We start from the raw sequence: 22124 nt of genomic DNA, 5'->3' as shown, positions 1-22124 counted from the left end.
GAGGTGAATGTTTTCCTAGAAATATGAAGAAACAAATAGCAATGTGTCATCCCTCCTGCCCCTCCCCAGCCACTTACAGCTTCTGTGTTCCCCATTCCCGTCCTGCCCTCAGAATCTAAGCTCATACCACCCCAAATCTACAAATTCCTTATAAGAATAATTTATGAGATTGGCAGACAACCAAGTCCAAGAAAACGTCAGGGTTGTGTATCTGAGCAGTGTAAATCATGGTCTACTATAGCATTAACCAACAGGGATATTGGTGAGTAAATAAATCTCCAGTCTTAGGCCTACTCCAACACCCTCTCCTCTCCTATTTCAGCTGGTACTGGCCCTGTGTTAATGAGACCTGGAGTACTTGTTCCTCAGCTGGCTTAGCCAGCTAGCCTGGCACCAAAAAAGGGCAGTCTCCTACTGCCAGACCCAGCTGTTAACTGAAGGAAGCCATTTTGAACATGTGTCCTTGTTCACCAGGTGAACATGTTGTAAAAGAGGTCTGGCTTAGCAAGACCTCTGCTCTCTACCCAAAGACCAAGTCAAACCACCTGCTACTAAAATCTGAAACGGTTCAAGCAGGTCTTGAATTTGAGATGATACCATGACAGCCTAGCCCAGAGAGCAGCTGAGAAAGGTCAAGACTAGGAATGTAGACAGAGGAGTCATTTTCATGGAAGTGATGTGCTAGGAGAATGAATGGAGCTTCCTGAGGGAGGAAAAATGGGGTTGGGGAATGGAGGGTTATATGCAGAGCCCAAAGAAACAGTCATACTTGGGGGCTGGGAAAAAAAGGAAGAAAAGCCAGCAAAAGACATTGAGAAGTGGGAATTAGGTTGGAGGGGGAGGCCAAGAATACTCTTCTCCCCATGTTGGTTTTGTGTCAGGTGATTTTGTTGAGCTGGAGAAACCAACTTCAGGCTTCAAGAAGATACTAAGTGTCATGGAACTTCTTGGTTGGGCAAACATTTTTGTCCTTGTTCTCTATCCAAAGAGTAGGAGAACTGGCTCCTCTTGTTCCTTCCCCAATATATTGAACCTGATGCTCCCAAGCAGAAACCCCTTTTTGGTATTTTTTAAAATGAATTTTTTTTTTCAATTAAACATTTTTTCTTCCACCTCTCTTCCTCCCTCTCTCCCTCCAATTAAGAAAGGATTTTTCATAGTCTTTGTAACCAATATGCAAAGTCAAACAAGACGTTACCACATTGGCCATGTCCAAACATGTATGTTTCATTCTACATATCGAGTCCATCACCTCTCTGACAGTGGGGAGCATTTTCTTTACTCTTTCTGACTTTGATTTATGATAGGTTTTCTAGAATAAGCAAGTAATGTCAGGCAGGTTTCACCAAAAAGATATGCCCCCAACCTAACTGAGCAAGACATGTATGTGTAGTTTTAACACTGGTGTTGTGGACCAGCAAATGTTAATATCTTGCCTAGACAGCTTGTGGGTTGAATATGTTGTGAATGGAGTTTTATAGGATTTTGTATGAGAAGCAATCCCAGGGACCCCAGGAGCAGCTGTAGCGACAGCAAGTGTTGTAGAAGATGGCGGTCCTCCAACTTGTCGGTTTCCCCTAAATACATCCTCCCCGGTACATTTTGAGAGCAACTGGCAGGTGCGGCCACTGCTTGCCTAACCTCCCAAGGTCTTTATTTATTAAGCATAGATAGCTACATAAAGAAGTGGAAGTTAACTCAGGATGCTGCTATGTGTTCTGCTATGGCTTGGTGTAATTCCTCTGTGTGTGTGTGTGTGTGTATGTATGTATGTATGTGTGGGGGGTGATTACAGATCTGTGGTAACAGGTTTGTATGTATCCCTGTTTGGAAATGACACCATCAAAAGGATGGTCTTTTTTTTTTTTTGGATGTCTCCCTGCCCAGGAAGCCTTAAAAAAAAGCCTAATGATGAGAATGGGGTTGGGTGTGGGAAACAAGACCCACAATTCAGTCGTGATTTTTGTCCCTAAACTCCTACCCAAGTCCTAGGACAGGGCAGTGCTGTGCACTCCCATAAGCTGGTGTGATAAGTGCAGCAGCTGGCTGTCGGCTCTTTGCCCAGTTGGTAGTTCTCTCCATTATACTATCACCAAGTCATCCACGGCATCTCCAGAGAAAGACATGGGCAGTTGCCTGGAAAGCGCCTGTTGGATTTTGCAAACTTTTATGATTTGAAAGCAGGCAGATACGTGACTGGAGGGAAGGGATTGATCTTTGGCCTTAAATCCTTTGTTTTTGGGGGAATGGTTTGGATGAAGCCAGTGTCTTCAAGGGTGGGGAAATGTCATCTAGTCCCAGATTTTTGGGGGCTTATTTTTTTTTAAGGCGGGGAGGTTCGATTGCAAAGTATTTAAGGGGTAGTCAGAAGACTGAAGTACTGGTTGATTGTGACCAACGGCATATTAGTTAATATCTGTCCTCTTCCTCAAATATTTCAAAATTCTTATGGGGGTGGGGTGAATGGGAACCATAGATCATTATTTGAGTCCTAATCTGTTGACATTGTTAACCATCTCCTTAATTTCTTAGGTTGTTTTTTGTTTTTGTTGTTCAGTTTCCACCTTTCACTTTTCTATGGAATTTACCCAGGTTATATAGTATGCATCAACAGAACAAAGTGAAATTGTATCCAGACATCTTCTTTCTCCTTTTTTAAGGCACTTAGTAACTTCTTAAGAGGGAGACACTGTAGATCTGGCTGGTGATTTTGAGATTTGCAAGTGTGAAAAGCGATTATTACATTTTAGGATTTCCTTTTAAGTTTTGTTCACATTCAGCATCTAATCATCCTTTAGCCTTTTAGGAGAAAGACTGCAGATGCTGCCCCGCCCCCACCCCCCACCCCAGTCTCCCATTAGGCTCTATTTGTATGGGGGAGAATCTGCCTCCCAGTTCAGAGGAAGTGATGAGAAGCCCCACATAGGAGACTTTGCAAAAATACTTGCCAGGCTTGGTGTGGGGAATTGGAGGGGGTGGGGGGAGATGGAAGACTTGGCCAGGTACAAGAAAGTATTGTGTAGGCCTTCCCTACAAAATCCTATAGCCCTTTTCTCTAGCAAGGAAAACATCAAACTTTGCCTAGAAAAACCTGGCAGCATGGTTGCTGTTTACAAATCGGGGAAGAACCATATTGTGACAGTTTTCTTGATTCTTTTCTTCCCCATCTGCAAACCTGTTGGAAGCCAGGTTTGGGAGTGGAAAGAGAAGTTATTGAGGAAGAGGGGGAAGCACACCAAGTAATTTTCTCCTTTAAGTCTTGACATATCACAAGTCATCTTTTCAGAAGATTATCAACCCCGCCTATGAATCAAGTTAATTTCCTCCTAAACTATTATTAGCCTTGGACCTAGATTGACAAGTGGGTCTGTGGAAGATGCATCAGCTCTACGAGAAGGGTTTCAAAAGCTCGTACCATTGAAATTCACGGTCTTATGGCTTTGAAGTTAATCCAGGTTCCCTTGGTATCTCAGTTGTTGTGGCGCCAAATACATTTGCCCCCTGAATGATGTAATACAAGGCTGCCTTACGCTGACCAGAGCATAGCCCATTTGGAAATTGTAGTCTAGCAGACAGATCTGGAAGGGGGAAATCTTTCCTTAGTCCCTCTAGTTGTCAGCAATTTAATAAATATACTATAGATAGCCTAGGCTTTCCCTGTGACCATGTATCTTATTAGCCTACCCTAATATGGCCATTAAGTAGGAGGAAATCTGTGTATATATATGGATCAGGACTAGACCTATGATTTATTTGTTTTCATTTCAAGCTGGCACTTTCCCTGTAAGTCTTAGAAAATTGTCTGGTTGAGTGACTTGCCCAGGGATACACAATAGGTGTCAGAGGCAGGATTTGAACCCAGGTCCTGACTGAGGCCTTGACTCTCTAGCCCTAACATACCTCATATATATATATATGCATATATATATATGTGTATGTGTGTATACATACACACATACACATATATATATACACATATATACATATACATATATATATGTATGTATGTATGTATGTATGTATGTATCAGTAGAAATAGAGCTTCGGCTCCCCTTCTCCCACCCCACCTTTCCCCCAAATACCAATTGCCAGATGGCTAGAGCAAGCTGCCAACAGCCTAATTTTCATCTCTTTCCCAACCGGTTTGAATAGGGGTCCCCCCCCACCACAGGCAGATCTGCCAGTGGATACTGAAGCATTCTCTGGCTGGTCTCCAGGCCAACCACCCCTCCTTTCCCAGTGGCTTGCAGGGCTATTCTCAGTGGGGAGGGGCCCATTTCTTGCAGTGTCAGCGAGATCCTTGGGCTCCACACCCAGATCATAAGACTTTTTGGAAATCCAGAGTGGCTCCTCCTAGAAAGGATTGAGGGGACCCCTGGTAATTGAAGCTTGGCTTTAGGATTAAAAATTCAAGAGGTGGGGCTGGCCCCACCTAAGGGAAGAAGGCACTGGGAAAATTTTCCTTGGATTCCTGGTGTGTTGCTGTGAGTTAGAGACCTGTTGGTATCTAAGCTCCTCGATGCTAATACTCAAATTAGGGTGGAATTTAAACCCTTGGCCCCTTTTAGGGAGTTTTCTAACCATTAAGGCAAGGTGTGGGCTTAAGCTTTTTTTTTTTAAACAACCTTTAAATAGAAAAGGTTGCAGACCTTTAAAAATATGTATTGAAAAGTTTGCTTCTCCTTAAACCGGCCTGCCTGTGATTCTAATAAGAAATAGGGTATTACTCTCTTATGGTTCAAAAAGTTAAGATGGTAAGCTTTTAAAGAGAAACTATTTTACAAGATATATCAAGGAACACTCTGTGTATATTCAAGAAGACATTTTTCCTCTAGCCAAGTATTTGGATTTTGGTGCCTATATTTACTGGAGGGAATGGTTATCTAAACCCATATCATATGGGATTTCTTACTGTAATTAGAGTGTTCTTTTCCCAGATAGACATAATTTAGGAAGTACTAGATACACAAATCAGGGCAGAATTCCTGAGATAATTTCCTTTAGATCTGAACCCCAAAGTGCCCCCATTCCCAGAACTCATATATTTAGCTAGATATACTGTATTTTATTTCCTCCTCCCAGCTCAACAAAGTCTTTTTTTTCCCAAGAGAATGTCTTCCCCTTCTTATGGCAATAGGGTAAACATATACAAAATGATGTCCTACTGAAGTCTTCTCCAAAGGCTATAGCATTTTGCTTTCAAGAGATGAATTTTTCTGGGGTTCTTTGTCACCCTAGCATGCATAAGACCTGACTTTTGTCAATTTCTTTTTCTTTAAATTTATTGGTTTTTTTTTTAACATAAACTGAATTTCTCCCTTTATCCCACTCCCTCTCCTTCCCAGAGATCTATACCATATAATTGAAGAATTTTTTTAAAAGTAAAAAAGAAACATAGGAAGAAGAGAAAGGGGGAAATCAGCAAAACTGATCAATATATCAAAAAATCTGAAAACACATGCAGTGTTTCCTGCTTGTGGAGACTTGTTGATTTAACTGTCAATTTTACTTTGGGAATTTAAAAAAAAATTTTTTTTACATGTCTTCTCCACTCCCCTTAAAAAAAAAAGAGGAAAAAAACAAGTTTAGTGTTACTGTTATCAAGTTTCAACTGAGATCTGGGTGGTGATATTAGCAGTCTTCAGGCTCTAAAAGAAGCTCAGCAGGAGCCTTTCTCACTCTTGGGGCTATCAGACATCAATTATCTGGCATTACTTTGTGTGGCCAGTCATGTCTAAAGAGGACGTAATCATTCATCATTCCTATTTTGTGGCTGCCCTTGCCCAGAGGCTTCTGGACTCCAGAACAAGATTTAATAAAATCAAATTTCCAACTTAAGGCAGTATGCCCAGACAAATAGCATGAGTCCAGAGCCAAAACTAAGGAGGAGGAGAGATACTCACCAAATCAGTTCACTCTTCTTTAGACACTGGAGTTTGTCTTTGGGAGACTAATTTCATTCAAGCTGGTAAAGAAAGAGAATAACAAATAGTTGGCTCTCTCCTCTTTGCTCTAACTAGCTTGCTGGGTCACTAGAGAGAAGATGTCTTGATTCTTTGGAGCTTCCAGTATCTCATCTGGAAATGGGATTAGTACTGGATTGATCTATATTTTTTTTCAAACAAAGTAATGTGGAGGGATAATTGGTGGCCAACCACTGGTAGACACTTTCCTGGAATTTTTTCTGTTGGCCAGAAAAATGGAACAGTATGCCAGTTGGGTCCCCCTGGTAGGGAGGAGGTTGAAGGAATAGGAGTAGTTATTCCAACCTCTGCTGGAAGCCATGTGGCTTTCTGGAATTTAATTTTTTATATTATTATTGAGTTATTTGTTTAGAAATTTGCTGTGTCTGTAAATGGGAAAAAGTTTAGGGTAGAAAGTTTAGAATTCAGGATCTATGGGGGGTAGGTTTGGTAAACTTTAAAAAGTCCCTTATCAACACTGCAGCTTTGGGAGGGTGTAAAGAATCACACCAGACAGTTATCTTGGGGTAAAAAAATCTGATTCCTTCTGTACTCTTGATAGTGTACTTTATATCTGGGTCTCACTGGGGATTGCCAGGGAAGAGTATCCTCCATTCTTGGAGGGGAGGGGGAAGCGATCCGATCACTAAGTAGATTTGATCATCAAAATTGGAGAGAAGAGTAATGAGAATTATCACCACAGAGAGCCTGTTTGGACAGACTTGGTTCTCTTTGTCTCCAGTGTCTTTGAAAGAAAGATTTTTGCAGACACACTGAACAAAATGAAGATGTTTGTAGTGTGATGGACTGAAAAACCAGCTTTTGGTGGAGATGAGGAAGGATTTGATAGATGTTGTTGAGTACAAAGGCAGCCTTCCTGGGACCTTTTTTCAGTCTTGCTGAGGATAGGTTAGACATCTATCTCACAAGTCTATTAACCTACCTCCATTAGTGCCTGCCCGATAAAAGAGCAAATTAGAACCAGTGACAGTCTTCAAGAATGTCTTATTGGTACTCTGAGGGGACAGTTAATCTAGTATGAAAATCTAGGTAAATACCAGAAAGCTGAAAGCTAAATGAAATACTGCCATGTAAACCCTACCCAGAAAATTCTCCAGACTGGAAGGGAAATGCCTTGGGCATATCCCTCTCCCTTGTGCTACTTTGTCTACCTTTCTCCACCCTCCCCGCCTTCCTCTAGGATTGAAATTTGTCCAAATTTATGCTAAACACAGAAATGATCTTTCTATTCCATTTTTAAAACACAATTTTATTGATATATTTTAACATCACCAAAATTTTTCCCTGTATTCAAGTTTTTAAGAGTAAAACCCAGCTCCTTGCCAGGAGGGTCCCTAGGGACATGGCTGCCAACTTGGTATACAGAGTATATGTTGTAACCAGGCTTCAGCTCAGCCTGGTTACAACAGGAGAGAGGATTTTCAGCATGATCTCATGGGTGAAAAATGACCTAGAAAGAGAATTGTTCTCACCTCCATTTCTGCACCCAATCCCTTCCTGCTGCTTTCTGACTAACTAAAACCTCCATCCCCACATAGATAGACTTGTCTTTTCCAAAGGGATGTCAGACTCTCAAACTAGCTTCCCTTCCCAATCATAATTCCCATTCTAGCCAATCTCTGGTTTTAGGCATTCAGTTTATTGATTCAAGTATGATTGGCCTAAAGGGGACTTGGGAGGGTCTTCATTCTCTGTGCTCTGTGAATATTCCCCCTCTTCCACGGGATTTTAAAAAAAGCTTTACTGGCCCTTTGGGGGAGGGGGTCTTTTTACTCTAGGATTCCTCTACTTTTATTTCTAGGTTTCTTTTCATTTGTTGCCCTTTCTTTGAGGGTGGGGAACCAGTGTAATACAGTCTCTCCATTTTCTTTCACATTCCCAATTCCTAGCTTCTTTTCCCTCCATACCCCACCCCTCTGCCTCTCCAATCATCGGTCTGCGTCCCCCCTCCCCCCCCCCCCCCCCCCCCCCCCCCCCCCCCCCCCGCCTGTGCAGAGCAGCATTTGAATGCCTCTAATCATTAGGCCCCAGTTTACGCAAGTTTTTAGGAACTTCTCTCCCCCCACGCCCATGTAATTTGGAGTTCAGCCATATCCTTGTCAAGGAAGGGTTACAGATTATCCAAAACTGGAGAATGCTTTAGGGCAAAGGCAAAGAAGGGAAGAGATCAGCCATGCACATTTGGAGGCTAAAGGATGGGGGGACCACTCCTGGCACTGGTGCCATTTGGAGAAAGGTGGTACAGGTTGGAACTAGCTTGGTGATAGACATCCTGGAGTTCTCTCACTAGCAAAATTGTACTTCTTTTTGTTGGCTTTTGAAGAAGGGGCCCAGGGAGAAAATCAGGGTTGGGGACTGGCTCTCAGCTGCCACCTCTTTCCCACTTAGAGCTAGGTGCCTACAGAGCTCCACTGGTCCTTGATTTACCGACGCCCCATTGTGTGTAAAGGGCCCAGTACTTAGGATCTGTGGGATTCTGGACTAGTCCCACCACCTCTCTAGATTGTTGTTCCCTCCTGTGTAAAATAAGGTTGAACTAGTTAACCACTGAGGCCCCTTCCAGTGCTAACATTCTGAGATCCTATGCACATCTTTAACCCCAATATAGACTCTTAGACTGGAAGAGAGCTGTTTATCATGAAGGAGGATATGTTTGAGGGGATGTGATCATGGAAATTCTCTGAGCTTCCATCTCTTGGACATTCTCACTGAGGACAATACTTAACACTGAAAGAGACTTTTGGAGTCTGTTGTGTCCGACTCCCTCCTTTTACAGATGAGGAAACTGAGATCCAGAGAAGTTAGGGGACTTGTCCAGGGAGAGCCACACAAAGTGTAAGTTGCCTGTGCTTTTGTTGAAGCTTTTGATGTGGATGTGGGTAGGTCAAGGATCAGTCAAAGCATGAGAGAGAAGTGTGGAGTGGGATTGTTCAAGAATGCAGAAAATAATTTATTGACTAGGGGTGTGAGGAGAGAGCAGTCTTGGCCATGAAGAGGGCAGAGGCCCAGATTCATGTGATATAGATAATAAACAAATTAGTGGAAAGTCTTTACTAGTATCCAGGAAATCAGAAGATCCTAGTTTCTTCTTAGCCCCGTGTCTGCCCTTCATCAGCTAGATAACCTTGGACAAATCACTTCTTTGCCTCAGTTTCTTCATCTGTAGGACAAGATTGGACTAGATGACCTTGAAAGTCCCTTCCAAATCTTAAGGTTCTGTGATCCTAATTTACTTTTCTCTGTAGAAATTATTCACTGCCCCCTCCCCCTTTTAATTATAAAAAGAGTGGCTCATGCTCAAGAGGATAAGTTACCCTAGTGGCCTGAGTGGACTGGGGTGACATGGAACATGAAATCTGCCATTGGTTCATATGGCAGATCCTCTCCAGACAAATCCCAAACCTTCGGAGAAGACCCCTTCTGTACTCCATCTCCTGGCTTCAAAGGAGAAGCTGTCCAATTTCCTGTGCCTATTTCATTTAAGGATTGTAACTCTTAATTGTTGCTGAAAGATTACAAGTCTTTCATCCACAGGGCAGTTGGGGAAATGACAGCATTCATTATCCCTTGGTTTATAAAATGTGCAATGAATATAAATAAAACAGAGAGCCCTTGAATGGTTATACCCCCCTCCTTCACAGTGTGTATTTCTGCTACTTAAGATTTTTACAACTTGTATTCAATTAAAAAAAAGAACTGGGTCAGTTTGGAGAGACAAGTTGCACCATGTCAATTTGGTAAAAATATTGTGATATATGGAAGCTTTTAGAGGGAGAACTGGGAAATACCTTAGTGTCATTGGCTGGGCAACAATTGTAGCCACTTTCAGAAGGAATTATCTTCTTTCTGTAAGTCTCTCACTACAGAAGAAGACAATCCTTAGTGACCGAACCAATTGATTACAGGAAGCATTTAAGATTCCGTGTTTCCCCTGTGCATATTTTTCTTTAACAAAATAAAGAACTCTAAAATGAATTAATTTAAGTGGAAGAGGCCCCCTTTGTTGTTTAAAAAAAAAAAGAACAACAACAAAATAAGGGAGCAGACAAAAACCTGGTGAATAATCAGGCTCCTTCCCATCAAAGTTGGTCATTTCAAGCATTAACATTATAGGATTTTTGATGGACATTTCCTGCTGGCCTAATAGAGGGCAGAGAATAGTGACCTTTGTTTTTTGTAGGAAAGAGCACAGCAAGCTTTAAAGCATGAAATAAGTGTGAGTCAGTATTATTGCATTTGTTATGTTTTTAACATTTAGATTGTCTTTGTTTTTCCTACCCACACTTTCTCCTTAAATGTAAGCAGTCCACATGGAGAACTACCTTGCCTCACCCTGAGCTTCATGGGCTTTGGTTTGTAGAGAGATTCATTCTCTCTGTGTTGAGTTGAGACGCTCCTAGGGTTGCCTATCTGTCTGGTTGTTCTGCCTCCAGGCTCTGTCCAGGATCAGTGTTACTGTGCAGACTACATGTGTGGTCAGGCTATGAAGCGAGGGAGAGTTAGGTAAACAATATCAGACTCAGTAAGGCCCTGTTCTAGATTTTCTTTTTGTCAAAGTCCAAAGCAAACTTGGTTATTGAATACTTTTAACAGCAGTTGTGATCTCAGATAAAACATGAAAGTGTAATGAACCCTACAGTCATTTAGCCTTTGGTGTTCTCAGCCTTGCCCCCTGCCACAACCCCTAAGGAAATTCATTATGTGGAAATTGACAAGTAGTTTCTTTCCATAAGTTGATGATAACTTTTTTTTAAGGTTAGCTTTACTTTGAAAAACTTACGCTGTTGAACTCACATTGGTTACCAACAGCCTTAAAAGAGACTATTAAATAAATGAACAATTAGGAGATACCACAGAAGATAAATCTTAGAAGTAACAGCTGTGGAGAAAGTATTTAACTATTGTATATAGCTTCTGTCTTGAAAAAACATGACTGATTTAAAAAAATTTCAATTTTAATAATACATCAGTGATATTATGAATGAGATCTAGATGATTTTTACACAAAGAGGGTTGTGTTTTTCTTTTCCCTTCTCCATTGTGGGGAAGGAGAAAAAAAGCCTGTGAAATTTTTAAAAATTAATTTGAAGAAAAAACTAATAAGAGGTTGGAGGAGACAGACGGGGCCTTGTCTTTTCACTGGGCTCTGCTCCAGATGCTGAATTCAGAACCTTTGTTCAGGTCAGATATTCAAGTCTATAGGCAAAAGGTGGGAGCCTTGGAGCTGTGTGTGTAAAATTCTGAGGGTCACAGTCTTGGAGATACTCCAGAAGGCAATCACAGCCCCCTCTTTTATTGACCATAATCATGTGTGAATGCCAAAGATTACTATCATTTCTTAGGGAGGATTTTTCACCTGTCTGTTTCTCTAGCACCTATCTTATAGCTTAACTCAGGGTCCTTTGGGAATCTCTATTTTTTTCTCTCAGTTAAATCTTCCCTAGAATTTAATCTCTTGGGTTATATCTGTCCCTGGGTCTAGAAAGGAAGGTTTTTTTTTTTAAATAAAAAGATAACATTCAAATTAGCTGACTCAAGCTCCTATTTCATGTAACCATATGCCAGGGGGAAATGTTTGCATGTGAATGTGTGAAAATGTGGCCTCCTTTCTCCCTCACCCCTAGAAACAAGGCAGCTGGCCTTCCATAAAGCTGCCACACTATGGTTGCTCCTAGATTAGCCAGCATGAAATGGATTTGAAGCCAGGGATCCAAAGATGGCCAAGACAGAGAGAAATATGTATTCTCTCATGGTGTCCTTCCTGTAATTCTTTAGATCAGAGACTCAAATTAATCTTTTGGCTCTTGGCCAGCATAATTTGCTCTTCAATTGAAAACATATTCCTATCTTTGCTAGCAACTCAAAGAAACACCCAACGGTTAACCATTTTGTATTGTTTTCTTCTCTTCCTCATAGGTGCTGGATAGCGTCTTGGCTCAGTATGGGTCGGTGGAGAATTGTGAGCAAGGTATATGTCTCTTGAATTCATTTGATTTCAAATTGATCAAAGAAAGGAAGTAGAAGGAAAACTTAATTTGGTTGTTCTTGTGTATTTTTTTCATTCTCTAGTGAACACTGATACTGAGACTGCTGTGGTCAATGTAACCTACAGCTGCAAGGAGCAGGCGCGACTGTAAGTATTCTGTACTACTTCATTTTATACCTGGTTTTCTGATTTCAATAAAAGCATTTTGCTCTAGTGACACCATTAATGTTCAGGGGTGAGGGGTGGGGAGGGAGGGAGATGGACGCCAAGGCTGATGATGCTGAATGACATGGAGGCTGCCCTCTGCCAATGCTCTTGTCTCTCTCCTGAAAGCTCATGGGTGGGAACATCAGTTCACATCGATCACATTTTCTTCACATTCTTAACTGTGATAAATGTGAATAGATAATTCTTTGAAATTTCAGGGATGCTGGGCTGCAGGTTTATACTGTGGGCCCAAGTATAGCCAGCTAAGTTTACGAGGAGCTCCTCTGTCTCTCTAACTGGTACCATCAGGACAGTAATGTTGTGTATATTTTATATGGATATTGTATATATTATGGATATTGTGTATACATACATGTATGTATATATTTTATAAAATGTATGATTTATTCTTTGTTAAATGTTATCAGAGCTTTTGACTTTAATGATAAGTGCCAATGGGAAGTCTGGCATTTTATTGAGTTTCTCTTAATTTAAAATTTAAGAAATGGTTGCTTGTGTTCGTTCCACCAATTGAAATGTATCTACCCCCGAGTTCCACAGGTAAACTTCATTTTCTCCTCTTCCCTCATTTGCCCCACCCAATCTCAGTCAAACACATAAATTATAGTTATACAGATCTAGGATCCAGTTGAATGGGCAGAACCATTGACAAATGGGTTTGTTATTGTTGATATGAGATCTTCTGTAGAATGAGGTGTTTGTGCTCAGTAATCTCTGATGTCCCTTCCAGCTCTAAATCTATGATTCTGTGATCAAACCCAGAGAAATAATACTGTTGAGGCTTGCCTGGTAGGTTTGTTGGGTTGGCTGGAATTCATGTAATTATATCCAGGAAAACAAGCACCTCAAGTGGTCCAGGTGATACAAAACACTAATCAGTAGCTGGTGGTTGTGTTATAAGTGACAGCTGCCTTGAAGAGCTTGAGCTTGAGACTTGACCTACAATCTTTGGACCTCCCAGGAATGCTAGGATTCCAGCAACCTATAGCCCCAAGGGCCTTGAGATTATAAAAGCCTTACTAATATTTACAAAGTCACAGGTCATTAGAAAGGCAGGCACCATGCTACTATGTAGAAAGACAAGGAGGCTGGCAAGACAATGTTGGCCAACCTTCCAGCCCAAAGGGAGCATGCACAACAAATTAGAAAACTATCAAAGAAAGAGGAATTGTCTTTCTTCATCAGAGACCAGAGTGGGAAGGCTAAATTTAGAAAACAAATGCAAATGTTGAACCTCAGTTTTCTCATTGATTAAAAAAATGGTTTGATACACCTCACATCTTTCCTAGCTCTAAACCTAATTCTCAAAATAGCAGAGTAAAGGGGTCCTGCCCCCTCGCCTTTGGGTATCTCCAGTGAAAATCTCTCTAGTGAGTAGGAAGGGGAAATGCATAACAGAGACAGGAAGAAGGTAGGCTCTGACTATCTTTTTGACTTGAGCCAATATCAGGAAAGGCAAAAACAGGTGATTACAAAATGTCCTTTGCTCCCTTTAGAATCCAGGTCAAGTGTTTCTCCTACAGGAGTGAGGCCCTTTCTCCCAGATTGTTGGTGTGGTTTGGAGATTGTAAGCTTCTTTGAAGGTGGGGACTCTTGCTACATCTCCAATTGTGTAGTGTGGGTTATATAGATACTTTAGAAATGTTTATTGATTGATTGGCAGAATCAGCATGCCACAGTGGAAAGTGAATCAGGGGCCTAGGTCCAAATGCCACCCCTTCACTGCCTGAGAGACCTCGGGATGTCATGTAAACCTGTCTGGCTCTCAGGTTCCTTATCTGTGGAATAAGGGGATTGAACTAATTTAGCTGCCTTTTAGAGGCACTCCCAGCTGTAAATCCATGATCCTGTGATTGGGAAGCCATGTTAAAAGAAGGAAAGAGTTGAGCATTTTTTCCATGCTTAAGTATCAATGGCCTATTATCTTAGGTTCTAGGGGTCATTTTCTGACATTACCTTAGAACTGTCTCCTGGTGGCCAGAAAAGGAGAGATGCTGCCCTCCTCTTCAGTAAAGGGGACTGGGGAGCCAATCCCACATTTGCTTTCATGTTGCTATATAGCAGGATTTGAAGACCAGTAACCTAATCACCCAAATACCCAGAAGGAAAGCCAACATCCCACATCTCTCAGTGGAGGACAAATGATGCCCCCCCTAGTTTCCATCCGTGGTGGTAACAGGCCACCCAGACAGGGAGGAGCTGATTGATAGGATTCCATTTCAGGAAGGTCTCTGCCTAACATTCCCGTCAATGATTCAAAGATGTGGTCCTGGCTGTCCATTGTTAGGAAGGTGAACAGCTCACACCTAAAGAGGAATGGTCAATGAAATGGCATCAACATCAAGGCCCTCTAGAACCACTCTGGGGTTATTAACCAGAATTTTTATCAGTATCTTAGATGAAGGAATGATAGTGTCCTCATGAGTTATGTAGATGATGCTGAAATGCAAGATAATCTTTTATCATTTCAAGAAATGTTTCAATAAAATAAGGTGAAATCTAGTAGGGACCAGTTTAGGGGATTCCTGAGACTGAAAAAGAAAACAAAAAAACTCAGAGCCCAAGCAAGGGCCGAGGAAGGAGGCTTAAGTAGGGGACAGAGCAAGGGGACAGCAGCTTCCAAGCCTATGTCTGACCTTTAGTGCTCAAATGAGACATCACCATCGAATTATCTGCCTGTTTTTCCCTAATATAAAATCAGATGACATGTCAAATTATATAAATGGCTGGACAAGGGCTGCATCTTGAAGAGAACAGTATTGTTGTCCTTCCTAACCTGTGGTTTGGTTCCAGCTCACAAGTTGTGTTGGACTGGTTGCTAAGAGCATATGACATGAAAGGATCTAGAATTGTCCTTCTACCTGACCCCATTGAAAATGTTCATATGATGTGTGCAGAGTGATTTGCAAATCTTCAAGCACTGTCTAGATAGGAGTTCGGGTCATCTTGGAACGTCACTCAGGTCATCCTACTTTTCACTCTGTTCTGTGGGACCTAAACTAAGTCATTTCATCTGATGCCCATTCTCCTTACTGAAGAGGCTTAACTAAATGAGCTCAAAGACCTCTTTCTGCTCTGAAAGGTCCTATTTAAAAAAAACCACTCCACCTTTTATCACATCAAAAAAAGAGCAAAATCAGTAACTTTCCTTCTCCCAACTTGTGCATTAAAAGCATCCAAGAGCAGGGAATTGGAAGCTGGATAATCTCCTGACTGGGTGACCACTCTTGTCTCATGGTTGGTTGGCTGGAATCCCTACCTCACAGGGTTGTTGTGAGGATCCAATGATAAAAGCAAATGTGAAGCATTATTTCAATGTCAGTTATGTTGGCCAACAGAAAGCTAACCCAAAATGTCATATTATTTCATAAATGTGTCAATGTCCTGACTAACTTGATGTGCTTGGAAAAGTCACATGATTTTCCTAAAGAGCTGACTACTAACATTTCTTGGGCATAGCAGCAAATCTCACTAAGTAACCTAACTGAACATCAAGTTTGCTAAGCTTGAGTTTTTCTTCACATTCAGAAACTCAGCCTCAGTTTTTGACTCTGGTGTGCTGTAAAGTTAGCTTGTTGGCTAAAGCTGGCCACATGCATGCTCCCCTTTGGGCCACCATGAAATTATGGAGGAATGGCCCTGTCTCCCATTGGTCTGCTTTGGGTTTAGTAGTAGTTTATTGACTGCTGAAGCTTGCTTACTCAGATCCTTCCCCTGTTTTAGAGGCTGCTTCTAACCTAGTTGCATTATGAGTGTTTTTTTTTGGGGGGGGGGGTACCTGTGGGTAGGGAGAGGGAGGAAGAAGAGCAATGTCCTATCCTTGGAGTTTATTGCTCCTGGTACCAGAACAGTTTTTTTATACTGAATCTGTGTGCTTTCAGAACTGAGGTCACATATAATTCTGCAATATGTGCTGATTTTTCTTCTCCTCCCAAAAGAAGAATCTTTTTAAAGCAGGCACAAAATAAGATTTGAAAATTATCCATAAAATTTCACAAATTGACTGAATTTTCTTGATGTTTCAATGCCTTGCTCAGATCCATCACTCCATGGGAGCTAGGTGATGTGTGAATAACTGTTTGCTCACCCAGCTCAGGAGATATTGTCGAGATGATGCTTATTTGGGCTCAGGCTGAAACAGATGGCTGCTTTTGTCCCTTTTCAGCTTTGGGATCCTGTGATTTTGTGATAAATATGCTTTGTCCTTCATCTAGCCTGACAGAAGGGCCTCATTTTACTCACGAAGGTTGATCTAAGCCATATTTATCTTTATGTGTGTGTATGTGTGTTTGCATGTTTCTACACGCACACACACACGCACACATATATGTAATTTTGGAAATACTCATCGTGCTTGGAATCGACTCGCCCTCAGAGGACTACAGGCTGGTGAAGCAAATAGCACCCGACTTCCAAGTTGGGGTAGTAGGGCAGGGTGTTAGTAGAACCTCCCTGACCTTTCCTTTCTTTGTTAGAGCCATAGCTGTGGCCTCCATCAGTCACATGCCTCCTGGAGGAATACCTTCATGTACTATTTCTTTTCTAGCCTCTCTTTCAAAGAGTGCTTAATGTTATTTGGAGGGCTGATGGCTGCTTTGTCCAAAATGCCATACCCTCTCCCTTCTGACTCACTTGTATAGTGTTTAGTGATGGTGTTCCTTTCTGAGCTCTTGTGTTCATTCAGAGGACCACCCCCCCCCCCCCCCCCCCCCGCCAACTTAATTGAGGTGTGGCACTTTCCACAAGAGCATTTGGTTGAGTTGAAATGAGGTCCAATTGCTCCCTAAGGAGAAACTGAAGACAGTCACATACACAGGTGATAAAGGCAGAAGGAAGAGGCAATCTCAGGGTCCTCCTCATCTGGATGTGCATGTCCTCTTTGCTTGCTTTCTGAGATGCATGTTTCTGATGCCTGCCCAAGAAGGGCTAACAAATGCTGCTGATACTTTATACGTGCCCCCTCCCCTCCTTTAACTTTTTATTCTAGGTGAAATATTTAGCAGTCTAGGATTAGTAAGTCCAGCAACCACACTGAGCCACAGTCTGCTTTGCTCCTGAAGAATCGCCACCATTGCCTCGATGACCTTCTTACCTCTGCTCTACTTTGCCCCGTTGGGCCTTCTGGTATAATTCCAAGGCCCAGCTCGGCAGAGTGAATCAGTGGGAAGACCTGAACCCCCTGGAGCTCCTTGGAACCTCATTGGGAAGACATCGGCGTCCTCATTTAGGGTTGGATTGCATTGCTTTGTTGGAGGCTTTTGTTGTGTTGGTCTAGTTTTAGAGAAAGGGGCAGCCTGATGTAGTGAATAGAGAGCTGGCTTGGGAGACACAAAGCTCTGGGTTCAAACCCTGTCTCTGACATAGCCTGGCTATGTGTTTTGGAGAAAGACACTTCATCTTCTAATGCTCCAGGCAATATTGCCAGGATTGAATGTACAGAGCAGGTGGTGACTTGTATTGGCAGAGGGTGTTTCCTCACCTGGGATTTCTCCATACCAGAGAAATCAAAGGTCTGGTCCCTATCATTGTCTCTTTGTTCTAATGGTGTAAACAGAGGAAAATGAACTGTGGGGGATGTATCTGCATGGGTATTGCATGAAACATTGCTTGGATTCACTATCGGGGCCATGTTGTAATGTTTGGGGCAACGTTGATTGGGGTTTCACATTTGCTTTTTGTGAGTGTGTATGTCATGTGGTATGAGGACTATTTCAAGTGCTTCATTCTACCTTCCTTTTGTCCCCACCTGCCATTCTTGGAAATAGTACACAGAAGTTTTCTTGGACTCCTCTCAGATGCTTGAGTTATATAAAATAGGTGAAGTTTCTAGGTTAGAGAGAAGCCAGAGTAAGGGTGAGGAGCAGAACACCTCATGGCTCCTCTGAAGACTAACATTGCCCACTCATTTCTGACTTAATTTCCTGGTTCTTCCTCGATTGTTGCTGACTTGGATCATAACTGGTGTTGAATTAGAAAGATCGCCATTTTACTTAATGCACTCCACTGTTAGCAAGTGAAGAAATTTGCCTGTGGTGTCCCAAACATATTTTCTCAGGGACATCTTTGACCTTGTACATTAAATTCTTCCCCTCGTGGATTGGCTTTGGGTTCCAGAGCCATAACAAGGGTTGAGCAACCTGGGCACTCAAATTGAGAGGCTACAAAAATGTAACACGTATCCTTCATTAGCAAAGAAACAAATGATCTTAGTTGAAATCAAGTGGACCCCCCAGGATAGTAACGAATTCCCCTTAATGAAGATATTTTTACATCACAGATTACAAAGTTAATTTGATAATACGTTCTGTCCTGCTTATCCCTGGTGCCAAAATCACTAGTTCTTCTGCTGGGCTTTCTCAGCCTAGGCCAGTAAAAACAGAAAGGAAGCTAGTGTTTCTTTACAGGGCCCAGGGATAGACTGGTCTGATCCCAAGATCACTCCAGAGTAGGTTATCAACAGGGTGGTCAGTTGTCCAGTCTCTGTGATTGATAACATTGTTTCACTGAAGATCAGAGGGTTCGTCAACTGCTTTGGTAGAAGAAGTGACCCATACTTTTGAGTCACAGTTCTTTGGCACCATTGATATGAACACTTGGAATAAAGCATGTCTGTGTGCTTCTTGTTAGGTGTTGGTTCCCCCTCCCCCCAACCACCATTTTGCCCTGTTTAAATGAATGACAGCAACAAAACCTCAAGTTTGGAGTTTCTTTGTATGTCTCTTCTGTAGAATTTTGCAACAGAAAGCCTTACTAAGTTTTTTGGTCCTGGACCATTAAACTTACAGTTTGTTTTTTCTCCTTTCTTTTCTCCCTCACCCTGCTATGTCCATTTGTTGGTGTATCAGTGCGATTGAGAAGCTGAATGGCTTTCAGCTAGAGGGGTACGCCCTGAAAGTTGCCTACATCCCGGATGAGTCGGCCGATGCACCTGCGCCAAACTCTCCAGTCATGCCAACCCGCCGTGGTTATGGTCATCGGGGACCGCAGCGACAGGGATCCCCAGGAGGAGCCGCAGGGCAGAACCACCAGAATGATATTCCTCTTCGTATGCTGGTCCCAACTCAATTTGTGGGAGCGATTATTGGGAAAGAAGGTGCCACCATTCGGAACATCACCAAGCAAACCCAGTCTAAGTAAGTGGCCTGTGTGTCAGGGACATTGCAGGAATTTTCATGTGTGTTCCATCACCTCACACCAGCTGGCTATGGGGTGGGGGTGGAAGGAGTGCCCCCCAGCACTTGCTATCTCTGTTTGAGGATGGTCTCTTATTCGTGTCTCTGGCTTGGCTTTATGGAGTCCTAAGACTGCAATCTCGATCTCAAAGGGGATTGCAGGGGAGTTGTCCTTCTCCTAGGAATGGAAATGAACATGAAAAGCTTATCTTGCCAACAAACTTCCTCTCTTATCTCTTGGGCCCCAGCCTATAGGTAAAGCAGCTGCAAAAAGATTCCAGCAGCCCACAGGGCATCCTCTGCAGCATTTTCTTACCTTCCTTCCCTCCTGGTTTCCACATTTGACCTGGCCTGGGCCTTTTCCATCTTGTAGCACCTTCCAGGGGCCAATCTGCCATCTACATCTCAGCTTCATTCGTGGCCTCCAGCAGGCCTTAGAAATGCCTTTCTCAGGCTGGCCCGGCTTCTGTGGACAACCTAGACATAGTCTAGCAGCTCATATATATCTGCAAGAGGAAACCAACAAGAGCAACCTTCTCATTTGTCTCCACGTTCCTATTTATAGATTGGTAGACTATGAGAAATGTAAAATATTTCAGAATTTTGAAGCCATGGGATTAAGGGGGGGGAGGAACTGAAATGTGTTAAAAGTAGGAAAATTGACCTCTGTACGATATATCTCAGCTCCCTTTTACATATCTTAAATCACTTGATCGGTTCTGTATGACATGGTTTCCCATAAAGATATTATTTGGTACGTGTCAGAGATGTGAAGTCCTGGGGAAGAGAAGGGATGGGGAAATGATTTTAGAGACAATCTGTGCCCCACCCTCATCGTATTTTCAAGGGGAGCTTACCTAGGACTTGCTTAATGACTCTGAAAGGTCAGGGTCGGGGGAGCCTTGTGCTGGCCAGCCAGAGACACTAGACCCAAAAGTGTCAGGGTGGTAGGAAATAACATTAGCCATGAAAACGTTCAAGTTCATGAAATCATCTGTTTTCTATTGAAAACCAAAAGTGAGCAGATTTTTGGGTGAGCTCAGCGGGCTCATCACAGGCATCTGGCTATAAAAGGAAAAGTGCTATCCCTCTCCCTTCCCTGCCACCTCCTATATTCATTCCTGACTGGATGCATCCAGCTGCCTTCTAGACAATAAACAGTAGTGAAAAAGTAGCTGTCCTTGGTAGTGAGCAGGATGCCCTCTTCCACAGCATTCTTGTAGCAGGGCAACAATCTTCAGACAGTTTCCACTGGTCCTCTTCATCAGAGTGACACAAACAATTAATTCCCTGTTTTATGGACTTAAGTTAGGCCATACTGGCCGATGTGAACCTGCTGTCCCTGTTCGGAGGAGAAGGGGACAGATTTCCTCAGACGCTATTGCAGAATGGGAAGGGTGGGTAGGGCAAGAAGTTAGTTGGTGGGAGGGGGTGGTAGAAGGAGGACTGCCCTCTTGAAATGTTTTTTTGCAGAAAGTGAGAATACTTTGCCTGTGTGCACACTCAAGTAGCACTGGAACCAGCTGATGGCCAAAATCTGATAGAAAGCAGGCATGGTCTGGGAGGGACAGGAGCCTGTAACCCAAGAGCTTAGCTGAGCCCTAACACTTTTCCTAGGCTCCCACTAGCCTCTTGACCCATTTGTTATCTCCTCCTTTCGCTACTCCCCACCCCCATCCAGCTTTATTTTTCAGAGTGCACTGCATCTCTTAACTCACCACAGTCACTTTCAAGCTGGTTTCCCATTCACCATGTACCAAATTTGGGTGTTTCTTGTAAGGTCACCCATTGACTTACCCGATGGGGTATAGCTGTGGACTCTGGTCCACCATGTTTTCAATTCTGCAGTATAAATTTGTTGGCAGTATATGCCGTGGGGGCAGGAAGCTGGGTGACAGGACCCAAGGGGAGTTGGTGGGCTTGTTCCCTCGAATGCACTGCTGATCCTTGCCAATGGATTTAATTACCTTTGGCTATAGAAACTAATCATTATTTGATGGGCACACTTTTTGAAGTGGCCTCAGAGGGCTGCCCTAATCAGCAAAGCAACATTCCCTCCTCCCCCAAGAGATCTGGTGTTTAATTGCTAATGAGTAAGATGAATGGGGATGGATGGGAAGAGACTGTTGGCATCTCTTTCCAGATAGGGGGCATTTGAAAAAATGTGGCTCTGGAGAATAATGGAAGCCTCGGGAATCGAGATCCTATTGGGCCCTATCCAGGGCTTTTTCCTTCCCAGTGGCTAGCCTTGTAGGCAAGATTCTCTTGAGGTCTGTGTAGCCCCAGTTGGCCATCCTGTTCAATGAGAGAAAACCAGTGACAGAGCTGTGGACTGCATTCGCTGCTGTGCTGTTGCTGAGATGACCCTGGTGGCTTCTGGGTTCTTAGTGGGGAGGTGGGGTGTGGGTGTGGTCTGCCCCTGAGGCATCGTTCCATTAACCCCAAAAGGGCATGGCCTGCACTACTCCTAGGAGCCAAGCTGGCCTTGGAAGAGCCTGCCCGACTGTTGCCAGCCTGAGAGAAGAAGGGCAGATGAGTGCAGTTGGCTTCCCCCAGTTGATATAATGCATTTGGGGATAAAATGAAGCCCATGACTGGCTTGTTAATTTCCCAGCTTTAGTTTTAATTGTGCCTGCATCAGTTTGAGTATTGCAAGGTGGAAGAGTCTGTTTGCAAACCTAGCCACTTCCCTGGGGCTGTCCCACTGTATGATATGGGTGCCCCATGCTCTGGCATTGTCCCCTCATCAAGAGG

General features: G+C 42.9%; 1 protein-coding gene across 3 annotated transcripts in view; it reads left to right on the top strand.

Moving 5' to 3' along the window:
* Positions 1 to 22124, top strand: part of IGF2BP3 (insulin like growth factor 2 mRNA binding protein 3) — a 105516-nt gene that overhangs the window by 53980 nt on the left and 29412 nt on the right. For all 3 annotated transcript variants that reach the window (XM_036761475.1, XM_036761474.1, XM_036761473.1), the window contains exons 4-6: positions 11901 to 11952; positions 12054 to 12117; positions 19044 to 19331. In XM_036761475.1, the coding sequence (XP_036617370.1) occupies positions 11901 to 11952; positions 12054 to 12117; positions 19044 to 19331 (404 nt within the window). The remainder of the gene's footprint in view (positions 1 to 11900; positions 11953 to 12053; positions 12118 to 19043; positions 19332 to 22124) is intronic.

This window comes from Trichosurus vulpecula, chromosome 5 (assembly GCF_011100635.1).
Source record: "Trichosurus vulpecula isolate mTriVul1 chromosome 5, mTriVul1.pri, whole genome shotgun sequence".
NCBI lineage: Eukaryota > Metazoa > Chordata > Mammalia > Diprotodontia > Phalangeridae > Trichosurus > Trichosurus vulpecula.
The sequence above is the reverse complement of the archived record's forward strand: the minus strand, read 5'-3'. Positions and strand labels throughout refer to the sequence as shown.